This window comes from Notolepis coatsorum, assembly GCF_963971535.1.
Source record: "Notolepis coatsorum genome assembly, chromosome: 15".
Lineage (NCBI taxonomy): Eukaryota > Metazoa > Chordata > Actinopteri > Aulopiformes > Paralepididae > Notolepis > Notolepis coatsorum.
In genome coordinates, this window is record NC_140179.1 from 90947878 (window position 1) to 90960559 (window position 12682).

The window sequence follows — 12682 nt, forward strand, 5'->3', positions numbered from 1 at the left end:
CATAGGCACTACTCTGTTGATCGACTCACGGTGTCTGTAGTGACACGGAAGAGCATATAAAGCATACCTTAACTAGACACACCAGGTGCCAATGAATGCAATTAGGGCAGATAGACAGGTCAATTATCATCAGGTAACGCCAGGGCTTTGCTCCCTGAGGAGAGCAAAACCCCAAACATTACAAAATTAGGTTCTGCAGTAGCTACTGTACTCTTCGGCTTTTGCCAGACCTTAACTCTCACAAAAACCTGTGTTTTGTTTTTTACTGTCAATTACGTAAAATAGTCAACCCTGAACCTAATACTACTGCTAATAATAATAATAATAATAATATAACTACAATCATACTATGAGTTTGTGCTTTATTCAGGAGAGACATTGGAATATTTAGCTGTGAGCATCTTCTGACTGACTTTTTTAGAGAAGGATGGTTTTCATTTTCAAAATGGTGCATCCATATGCTATATGACTGTACAAAATCATATTTTATATACAGGGGCCATAATCATTCATGTAGTGCAATCTTAACATGCCTATGATTTCTACAGACCTAAGCAGAAGTATGTTTCTTACACATTTCATGCAGTGAGGTACAACGTAAAGGTGCAATATGCGACTTTTCTTGAGTGTCAATCTTGGTTACATAGTCCTATATTCCTGAAGAGGAAGACTTCTAGATCGACAATGTGCTCTTTTAATTGCTCTCACCCCACCATAATTCAAAATACAAGCATGCTGGTGCCATACGTTATTGGGCACCAGCGGTTAACCAGCGGATAGTTTTCCCTTTTTTTCGATTTTAATATCCTATTCAATGTCAGGGACCTGTATTATGCCATTAAAAGGCATACTGGGACTCCGAAGGTGCAGTACCGGCCAGATCCTGCTAGTAGGCAGTATCGAGAGTGCATTAAACCCTGTTCCAGACCGGGTGCTACCGTTAAACCGCTCTGGGCACTCTTTTCTAGTAATGGGAAACCTAGGGCTTCACTCGATCGCATTGAATCATTTTCGGGACCCCCGATCCATATGTTGTGGTGGGTTATGTCGTGGACCAGATGGGCATAGGATGGACCAGATGGCGATCAATAATTGGAATATTCTTTTTGGAATACCACCGACCACAGGTAAGGACAATCTGACGTCAATTTCAGCTTGATCGTGCATAGTTTTCATACCCATCCCCCTGATCGGCATGTGTTGTGGTAATAACGAATGCCGTTATTGGCAATCAATTAATCAGAAACGACCCCCCCCCCCCCCTTTCATGCATTCATGATGAAACATAATACCTATCATATGCATTTGATTTGAAAATAATAGCGTGTCCAGGGACGAAACACCAATGGTTTTAGTAGAATTCACATTGCGCCCTATAGCCAGCCTCGCAGGAATTAGCCTGGATCATTCCGAAATTATACTCATATTCACCACAGTGAACGTATTCATGAAAAAATTTGAACGGAAGATAGTTACTGTCAAATGACCATGGTATTGTCTCCATAGCTATAATATAAAATATAGATTTAGCTCTACAAACAACGTGACGCACAGTGAAACTATGTAATGAAAACCTGGCCGTGCTATAGCTAGATGGGGAAATCGAATGGCCCCAATTGTGTTCAGGCTAAAACATAATTAAATTAATTTCCAATGCAGAGGAGTGTATAGTACCTCACATGTACCTTGCGGCTGCATACGCATCGGAAATTAATTGAATGCAGCTGTGCTGCTAGATTTGGATGCTTGGGTGAGAACGCCCCATAATAAAACATATTTTCTAATTTGCAGTGCACGTTCATTCAATTCAATTCAATTCAATTCATAAAAAACTGTATTAGTCCCACAAGGGGCAATTTAGAGCATGCTACGGCAAACAGCTGCATTTCTACACATTCAAGACAAAACAGGACAAAACAGGGACAAGAGACATACATGACACTTCAAAGCACAAGAGACACGACACTGCCAGAACGGGATCCCTACATTGTTGATCTGTCAAGTCCAATAAATAAATAGATTCGGTCAGTACAAAAAAAGTGCACTTTCGTCAACATTTTTTAAATCAAGGGGTCAAAGGGTGCATGTTAGTAAACTGACCATTCCTTGTACTGTGGCAAGTAGGATGAACTCTATACATTTTGGTGATTCCATTACAGTATGTTTCCTCTAGTGCCATCACCATCAGACCAAAACGTTCAATATTCAAATTAGTGTGGCTCTCCTGATCCAATTTCCACCAAACTTGACAAATGTGTTTTCCTTACCATAGCAAGGAGGCCTGTCAAGTTCTGAGTCATCTGGCCTCATTTCACATAGAACTAAAAACATGAACTACTACTCAATGGCTCGGATTAGGGGCATGGTCACAAAAGGTGGCTTGAGCGGAGATATACCCGCTGTCGGGCACTGCACTATATGTAATGTGATGTATTTCGCTTAATATTTGCAGTACAATAATAAAATGTTCATTGACGTCAAGCATACAAACATAACAAATACATTCAAAAGAAATAAATATATAAATACATGCAAAACATAATAGAGTACAACCAATCAAAAAAACTGCAGATTATGGTGGAATGGTTGGCGATTAAGGATATCAAAGTATGGAGAGTTTGTTGTATGATGTTCCACATCTCAGGAGCACAGACGCTAAAAGCTGATTTCTGTACAGAGGCAGAAGTTCAGTACAAACTCTAGGTGCTTTAAGTGCAGGTCAGCCATTGGATCGTGTACCCCGGGGGCCAGATGTCATAATATCCTCTTTCCAACAGTGTATACAACTCAAACGTGTATTTTGGGGTCAATGTTGCTGAAAATTATAGAGCAAGTCATACAAAAATAAAATAAAAACACTACAACTGGCAGTGGGACAGGAGTTCCAAGTCAAATCTACACAATCACTACAGTATATGCATCATAAACATTAGCATTACATAGAAAACACAACAAGCTCTAAAAGACACACATACACTGTACATATCAAATAGAATACAAAATATTTTTTAAATAGCTGTCTCTTTGTCACATTGCCCTCTAAGCAACATTCTCCACCGTATTCAATAAATAACTATATTTAGCTTGTGTAACATATTCACATGTATGCATTGAATTTATTGCTGCTGTGAGATGAAATATCAGGCGTGGTTCTGTTTTTGTAGACATTGGCTTCCACATGTTTCCCATTCTGGCTGCTGATGCCTGGTTTCAGGTTTCAGGTTTTTATTTAGACTCCACAACAAATCCAGCTTACATTGCTGTCAAGGATAGTAACGTAAAAGCCTCTTGACTTATTTCCATCGTTGTCCTTGGGTGTCAAGGATGCTAGAAACACACAACTCATTACAGAATTAATCACAATTATTATCTTTGCATAATAATAATGGCACAACCCTAAATTAATACAAAACAAAGCACATTTGTTGATACAATGTTCATTTATGTCGAAAGTCAGTGAGCTTCAGGAAGCACCCTCGGGGGAGGGAATTTGGGGGATGGGAGGGAGGGCGGAGAGTGGGGGGTGGGAGTTAAGGAGGGTAGTGGCTTAGGGTTTTGGGCGTGTGAGGCAGTCGAGGGGTCCACCCCTCCTTCCGTGCACGTCGCCAGTCGTGCTCGTGGGGGGGAGGTTTGCGTGAGGATGGGGAGGGGGGGGGGGGGGGGAGGCCATCCATCTTATCTTCAGACAGTCAGATACTGTCCCGTCCTTGGTTGCGATGGTACGGACGTCATAAACCAGGTCTTATCTTGACTTCTTCTCCTCGGCCTCTTTCATTGACCTCGAAACATTCCTTCTTTTCTTCCACAGACTTGAGTTACGGGGGGGGGGGGGGGGGGTGGGTTGAAACAGGTTACAATGATTCCTGTAATGCTTTAATTTAATCCAGATCTTGCATCTTCTTTGTCGCGGTCCTAATGTCCTGCGCGACCCCCAACATTACTTGACCCCTACATTGTTCATCGGCTGTATGTTGAGCGAGCCGCTTTGTCAATTCAATGTGGGCATTTTCCAATCTTGCTACTACTTGAAGGCAGCAAATCCAAATCCAAATTGCGATCGCTCCCCAACCGATCAGGAAGATGACGAGGAGATAGAGATCCTCAACATCTTCAATCTCAATAGAATATAGGCATATTGATCGCCAATTATTCCAACTGTCAATTGCAAACCCGGCCTGGAATGTCCCTATCGGACATAATGGTTCGGTCGCACTTTGTTTTCTTGAAGAGAAGATTCGATCCACTGCTGCAAAACTCCAGCTTACTAGTTGATCCATTGATTGACTGAGTGGGAAGTCAGGAATATTGAAGAAAGGGTAGAATGTCCACACCGTCAAGGAGGCAGTTGTAAGGCAGTTGTAATTCGGGATCCACACCGTTATTAATTGCAGCTTAGAGTCCACACCGTCGAGAGAAGCAGAAAGACAGCGCTGGTGTACGGAGATAAAGGCGGCTGCAGGGAGGAGGGTAGAGGAGGCCTTGGAGGGCAGGGAGGAGAGATAAAAAATGCGACTGCTCTCTGGGGAGGTTACCTTATTGCCTAGTACCGTCACATAATAATGTCAATGGAGAGCGATGGAATGTTCTTGTGGGGGGCGGGACCTATTTGTGCTCTGTCTCTATGGCCATCAATCTGAAAATATTTGTAATGCTTTAAAAGTTGACTTTCTGAAAATGTTTTATGTAATGTAATGCCAAGATCACATGTTTGAATAACACGATATATATGATGAATTGAAAATGGGGGACCCCGATGTAAACAAGACGAAAGTCTTTCTCTGGTCTGCATCCCCTTAACAATTGTATGTATTGAGCTGTACTATACTGTACCCATTCTGCAATCTGTTAATAAAGGTTTCAATCAATCAATCAATCAATCAATCACGTACCGAAACAAAACTAAAAAACTAAACAAAACAGAAAACAAAACAAACAGTAAAATATGCAAGGTTTTCATTGTTCAATCTGAGAGTAGGTTGACTTTCTCACAGCTCTCAAGCCGCAGGGAATCTGTCACGGAGAGGCTTTTGTGGAGAGCAGGGTCCCCGTGGACCACCGTGCAGCCGACCGGCGGAGCGGCGTGGGCTTCTGGAAGGAAACAAACAAACAAACAAACGTTGTTTAAAAAGAGAGCGAGAATGATATGCTATGATGTTATTTTCATTTCAGGTAGTTGTGCCTTAAGATAATTGAAGGCTGGCATCTGTAAATGCAGATAGCAGTACTTTATTCTTATTGTATTATCATCATTATTATTATTATTATTATTATTATTATTATTATTATTATTATTATTATTATTATTATTATTATTATCATTATTATTATTATTATTATTATTATTATTATTATTATTATTATTATTATTATTATTATTATTATTATTATTATTATTATTATTATTATTATTATTATTATTATTATTATTATTATTATCATTATTTTCTTTCCAATGAAATGAAAATCAGAAAATAAGTGGTATATGATGGAAAATATGAAAGTCAATGCTTGAAGGAAAATGGACTTCGGAAATCAGTTATCTTTTTATTTATTTACAAACATTTGTATCCAACCCTTTCTTCAGTGGAACGTGCGAAGACAAGTCAGACTGTAGAGACCAATGTCTTGTTTGTAAACACGATGTGTTTGAGCCGATCGGCAACAATACCAGTCACGTGACTGAGTTGCCCCCAACCTGCATTGAGCTGCAGCGCTAGAGCAACGGGGCTCCATGGAGAAACCACGGCACTGCCCTGACTAAAAGAAAAATGGAGCTCTATGGAGCGACCATTGTAATAGTTAACTAAAGCCAGAACACAGATGCAGACGACACAAACAGGCAGAAACGATGTGGAATCAGAGAAAACGTTACAAAATAAAATACAAATCAAACCCCTCCTGTAAGAGTACTGTGGGTGCAAATAATTGTATTAACACTTTAATCGCCGAAGACGCTGGGCAGCGTCTTTCCCCGCCATGCTCATTCTGCCGAAGACGCTGGACAGCGTCTTTGATATCAATATTTCAAAAATCTGTGATCGAAATCATATTTCTCCCCCGGAGACATGATATGTACTGTTGAGCCCCTCTCAACTCTCCAACGGTTCAAGAGCGCCATCTGGTGGCCGATCGGCGGATCGCCCAAACAGGAAGTGATGCGGATGAAGTGGTGCTCACCCATATTTCTGGAGAAAGCTGCAGAAAACGATAAAAAACATACTTATACTTTAGACCGTATTTTAGTATGAATATGTGAATGAAAAAGTATAACGTTGCTACACCCTGAACAATAGATATAGGACGTTGAATGGGCCATAGTAATGTCAATTTAGCAATACAATTAAAAAAGTTATAGCCCTGCAAAGAAGGGGAACTTCTCCATGTTAAATAGGGCTGGCGAGGGATGGTAAATTATGAATTTAACCCTGGCGATCAAAGTGTTACTACTAACACATCCTGGAGGTGTTAGTAGTGACATACACCACATTGAGCTGCACATCAGATATGATATTATAAATATTTTTTATATGATGAAAGTAATTTTCATTTATTTTTTTATTATCTTTTTCCCCCCTCCTTTTTTTCCGATTTTTCTCCCATCCCACTGTTAGTCGTTATGCCAATTCCCAACTCCCTTCCTGGTTGTTGCGCACTTTCCCCTACTGTTGGTCCGAGAGGCCGGAGACTGTCACATGCTATCCTCCGACACATGTGCAGCCAGCCTGGCAGCTCAGATTTTCACTGGGAGAGCGTAACGTGTGGAAGGTCACACTACCTCCCTCCAGATCCTTCCTTCGCTGAGCAGGCGCCCAGACCGAACTGGAGTTTTTTTTTCTGTTTACAACGCCCAGGACCCACCCACCAGCTTTCCCACCCCTAACACTGCCAATTGTGTTAGTATGAGCGACCAGCCAAGCTGGTAGCAACGCCGAGAGCTGGGCTCGAACCCAGCGTCTCCAGCGTTGGTGGCGAGCGCCTTGCCCACTACACCACCTAGCCGCCCATAATTTTCATTTTTAATGAAGACATTTTCAAAGGACACCCTTTTCCCCCTGCGTATAGGTGCCCCAACCCCAAGGTTGGGAAAAGCCTGCCGCACTGCGTATGCACCCTGTCCTTTGCGCTATACAGGAAAACATGGTGAACAATACCTGTTAACATGACGTGAAGCACCAAAGCGGCCATTATGACGACAGCAAGACAGATGCCAGCCGGCACGATGACCCAGGTTACCTCCCAGGGTGCCAACGATGATCCCTGAGGTTTACGACGGAGATGGGCGTCAGCATCATCCAGGATCACTGCAAAGATGTTCAGAAAAATTATGAAAAGCTTAGGGGCGAATTCCCAAAGGGATTGTGCAGCTTTTTCTGGTGCTATGCCGGCGCAAACACAGTTTGCTATTCACAAAGGAAGCGCAATGGGTGAAATGAGGTGGTAACTGCGTTCCATCAGCATTGCGTCCAGTGCTATTTGCGCATATTTAAATGAGGTAATATGGACGGAACATGTCTCCCTTTCTATGCAAATGAGCCTCGTCAAAAAACACTCCCAATTCACAAAGGCCGGCGCAAATTGCTCCTCGCAGTTAAAGTGATGCTCTTTACGTCTTGAGAGATTTGGTGGTAACTAAGCGCATTAATAAAGGGGTGTCATTGCCAGCGTCTCGGGTGATCATGGCAGCAGTAATCGTTGCCAGGCGAAGGCATGTAATGCCAGGCGTGCTCGTGAAATAATATTTCTAATGAGAATATCACTTTTTGATTTAGGCGAGACCGAAATCAACCGGAGACACAGGTTTCCACCCCAAGCAATTCTTGATCTACTGATGAAATCAAGGATGATATTGAGCCAGCCACCCAGAGATCCCATGCAATCTTATTTATTATTTAAATATTGTATTCAACTATGCCATGGCACTGCCATGTTGCCACTGACAACATCTGGTTTATTTGTTGTGGGAAGACTGGCATTGCATGCTCTTCACCCTGTATTGTAATCTGGTGTGAGCCGGCAGACGAGAGTGCGACATGGAAAAATATGGGTGATTTTGCGCAAGCTCCCACGCGCGCGCCCGTATTCCGATCCGCACAATAATATTCACGGGGTAGGTCTCGTCGTGGGACCAGCGATGCAGTGGTGGTAGGACGCGGTTACACGCCGTTGTAGTAGATCACTGAGGCAGAAGTGCGTGCGGATGTGCACGTGCGCACACAAAAATGCGTTCACAATTGTCACTGGACTCGTCGCGCCGTGCGGCAAGTACCCGGCCGGCACTTAACACCTAGACTTTGCATAATAATAGGATACCGATAGCATAACAACGAGAAGAGCCAAACCAAAATACAAGCCCTGTACCAATTGGTGGGGGGTTGCTTGATCTGTGGTCCCGACTGGAAGGATGAGACATTAAGTTGTGCTTCAGTCTGAAGGAAACTGTCCTTCTGTAAACTAACTCTAAGTTACATTGTTAATTTAGTTTGTATTTACTTTTCTAGTTTAAGTTAATTCAATTAAAGAAATTGTAACTACAATTACATTTAAAATATTGTTATGCATAATAATCATCTGTTCTGTGTGCAACCGAGGGAACATGTATGCGGGACTGCACCACTGCGTGGGACACAAGTTCCCAATGCATTGTCCCGTGGGATTATGCCCCCCCCCCCCCCCCCCCCCCCCTGCGGCGATATTAATTGAGGGGCGGATTTCCGGTGATCAAGAAATTAATCAGAATCAGAAAGGTCTTTATTGCCAAGTAGTTTTCACACGAGGCATTTGCTTTGGTCGTTTTCGGTGCGACATTAGCGGACAGACATTAACAGACAGATAATACAATAAAGAGGTGGAATCAAATAAAATGAAATATGAACAATAGATTAATAGAATATAATATAACTATGAAATAAAATATAGGCCAGGGCTGGACAACTGTAAAAAAAGAGGTAGAATAAAATTAAATGGGATATAAACTAAATTGAATATAGCACAATAGAATATAGTACAAGTAATTATAAGTACACATTTTTTATAGGAATAGGACATGACATGGCAATGACGAAAGATAGTGACAAAAACAAAGGATGCAATGTGTCATAGAAATACAAAATAGGCAAGCTCTATACATTACGAAGTAAACTAAATACAAGTGGTGAAAAATACTGTTCTGTCTATGCCTCATTTCGGGTTTATTTATTCCCCTTCCTGATATCTGCCAACAGTGCTGGCAGGTGCAGACTGCTCCAAGCCAACTGCGCTGGAGCATATCAGGAGCAAACTGCACACCTATGGGAGTGTTTGCGCTAGTATCTCATCCGCTCAATGTCCTTAGTGAATGGCTCGCAAAGATGGAGCAGATACCATGCGCTAAACGTGCATAGTTAAGGGTGCTATTACCACAGTGCAATCCATTCTTTGTGAATTTGCCCCTTAGTGTTTTAAATCCATACCAGACTTGTCGGTAGGCAGTCCTCCCACTACCCAGGTTGATATGACGTTTAATTACAATGTAATTAACACACACAAAGGAGAACGAGAATACAAGATTTGAATCTATAAATATGTTGGGATTTACTGCATCGTTGCATATCCAGGCAACCATTTTAACACAAATCTAATAATCAGAGTTGTTTGTGTAGTTACAAAAGCACTTGTATGGGAAACTACTTCTCGGAACAGGGGTGTAGAGAGGTGGCAGACCTGTCTGATCTTGCTCAAGAACCTTCATGAGCTTTGTGTTACACTAAACGTTGGTCCACAAAGAACATTCAAACAAATATTTTTGTTTGTGGAAACCAGTACATTTCAAAGCAAAAAGATATGGAGCTCCTGAACGTGTACTGTACAGATAGCAAAACTGAATGGGAGGGGTGACTTCACCGCCATAATCATAACGGCGGTGTACATTCCACCACAAGCGGATACCGCCAGGGCCCTGGCGGACCTACAGGGACAACTGAACAAACATCAGATCAAGCACCCAGATGCAGCCATGATCATAGCTGGCGATTTCAATCAGGCAAATCTGAAGAAAGTGCACCACCAAGGGAGGAAATACGCTTGACCATTGTTACACTTTGTTTAGAGCCGGGTACAAGGCAGTACCGGCCCCTCCATTAGCTGGAGCAACGAGCACATCTGATCGTGACGCCATCTTGCTTATCCCCGCCTATCGGCAGAGATCACGTGATGCTATCGTGTCACGTGAGGTAAAGAAGTGGTCCGACCAATCAGAGGCCACGCTACAGGACGCACTTGATGACGTCAACTGGCTGATGTTTCAGTCGAGCTCAAGTGACGTCAGTGAGTTCGCTCAGGTTGTTTTTAGCTTTATAACGACACTAGCAGATAGCATTGTACCCACGAAAAAGGTTTGGGTCTTCCCGAACCAGAAACCGTGGGTTGACAATACCATCCGAGTGGCACTGAATGCTCGCACCACTGCTTATAACCTGGGCAGAGCGTCAGGAAATATGGACCAGTATAAGGCTACAGTCTAGTCTATACTCTGTGCAAGGCTGTAAAGCTTGCTAAGAGGACATACGCTGGCAAGATAGAGGCACAAATGGTCCAGAACGACACAAGAGGTTTATGGCGAGGACTACGGACGATAACTGACTACAAAGTCAGCGCCCCCCTCAATGGGGAGTGCCGACGCCTCTCTCGCGGACCAACTCAACTCCTTTTACGCGCGGTTCGGTGAAAACAGTAGCGACTCTAGCTCACCGGCTAACGACGTCACTGACGCACCGGCCGTCGTGGAGGGGGGGGGGCATCCGCGGGGGAGGGCACTCTCTCAGTGACGGAACACAGTGTGAGAAGAGCATGTATGCAGGTGAACACCAGAAAAGCAGCTGGCCCAGATGGGATAACAGGACGCGTGAATACTTTCGACAACAAACGTTTGTTTCCGCGTTCGAGTTTTGCGCTCTGATTGGCCACTGACCCTACGCATATCCCTTCTGTGGTTGATTGTTGTATCTTACATGTGTTATACCATTCCTCCTCTGTTATCTCTATTTCTAACTCTTTCTCCCACTTTTCTTTTACATACAGGTTGTAATTCCCTTACTGTCCATTATTGCCCGATATAGTGCTGATATAACCCTCCTCTTCCTTCCTTCATATGATTTTACCATTATCCTAATTACCCCATTCTGTTCTTTGTCTCTTTGTCTCTGTAAATATCTAAAATGGTCTCTATTCTCTAGTCCGAATCTTTCTTAAAATGTGCATTTCCCCTCCTTCTATCATTGTACATATTGCTGTTATCCCCCCCCCCCGTTCCCATCTTTTGAACCCATGGTTGTCTATCCCTGGTTTGAATTTGTGTTATCCATCTCAGTATCTTGGATTATTTTTCTAGCTTGTATTTCTTTACATATGTTCCATATGCTTATAGTGAATTTGGTAATTGGGTCCAGTAGTTGTTCCTGTCTTCTGAACAGCTCCCTATCTCCTATTAGTGCCTGCACTTCAAATCCCTCTCTTTTGGTTTCTATATCTTTCCATTTGGCTTCATAATTCACATTGCACCAGCATGCTACTGTCCTAAGCTGTGCTGCATAGTAATAGCCTTCTAAACTGGGTACTGCCATTCCTCCTTTCTCCTTTGGTAGTTGTAGAGTCGCATATCTGATCCTTGGTCTCCCCCCCCCCCACAAATGAGTCTTGATATCTGTCTATCCCAATCCCTGAATTGTTTTTGTGGTATTAATATAGGTATAGTAACCTTGGTTGTTACGAAGGATCAGATTAAACCGAATATATATATTTATTGATTGATATATATTGCATAATATTTGTATATCGTCTGATATCCCTTGTGTATTCTTTGTACATATACACGGAATATCCCTTTACCTAGTACAGACCATAATACTTCGTTCTCCTATTGGAAGCGACCCCCCTAGGCGCCACAGCCATACCCCCAATGCCGAGTTCAAAGTCACCGCTAAGACATGTCTGTACATGCCCGGCTTTGCCCAGGAATACGAGACAGAAATGAGGTTGGCACTAGATTATTCACCGTACGTATAAATACGTCGCAGGTGGATACAGCAGTAGTCTTGTCTTATCCTAATACGTTCGTTCAACGTATCGTTCGCTCCTTACTAGTAAAGCCTTCATCACGAGTCAACGACCAAGTGAAGTGAGCAACCGTGCATCTAAATAGAGCACTTATAACCGCGTGCGAATAGGATAGTAAAGTGTCAGAGCTTAGTGGAATAACGTCAAGTTCGACCTAGTTAATGTGAAGTACCGCGCACCGGAGAATCTACACCGGTGAATGCAGAGCCCTTTCCAGCTGGATTATTGCTTTGGTCCTGTGGATGTTGGAGCGGAGGAGAATCGTCTACTACCCACTACTGTGTGGGATTTACCCGTGAGGAATATCACTCGAGCCCGTCTCTTGGAGAGGCTGGCCGGCTTTCACCTATGCTGCACGCATAATTGGATTACAGCTGCTGCTTTCGTCTGCTGATTAAAGGAGTAATGTACCGCCTCCCATAGCAGGAGCTTATTGAGTCCCCGTTGATCCAGACTTTGCATTCGAACATTTCCTCCCCCTGCTGGCTTACAACCGGTGGGAACCCCTACCAGTATCTCCCGCTATCTTACCAGAGTACCATAGATATAATTCCTAAGATTCAGGTTGTATTATTATCTCCTGCGTAATATG

The 12682-nt window shown here is 42.9% G+C and overlaps 1 protein-coding gene across 2 annotated transcripts in view; it reads right to left on the reverse strand.

The window, feature by feature from the left end:
- Window positions 1-3849: 3849 nt before the first annotated feature.
- The window catches only part of il17rel (interleukin 17 receptor E-like), a 67451-nt gene continuing 58618 nt past the window's right edge, over window positions 3850-12682 (reverse strand). For both annotated transcript variants that reach the window (XM_084330785.1, XM_084330784.1), the window contains exons 16-18: window positions 7152-7301; window positions 6178-6195; window positions 3850-5088 (exon numbers count right to left, since the gene is read on the reverse strand). In XM_084330785.1, coding sequence (XP_084186911.1) covers window positions 4961-5088; window positions 6178-6195; window positions 7152-7301 — 296 coding nt within the window. In that variant the 3' untranslated portion in view covers window positions 3850-4960. The remainder of the gene's footprint in view (window positions 5089-6177; window positions 6196-7151; window positions 7302-12682) is intronic.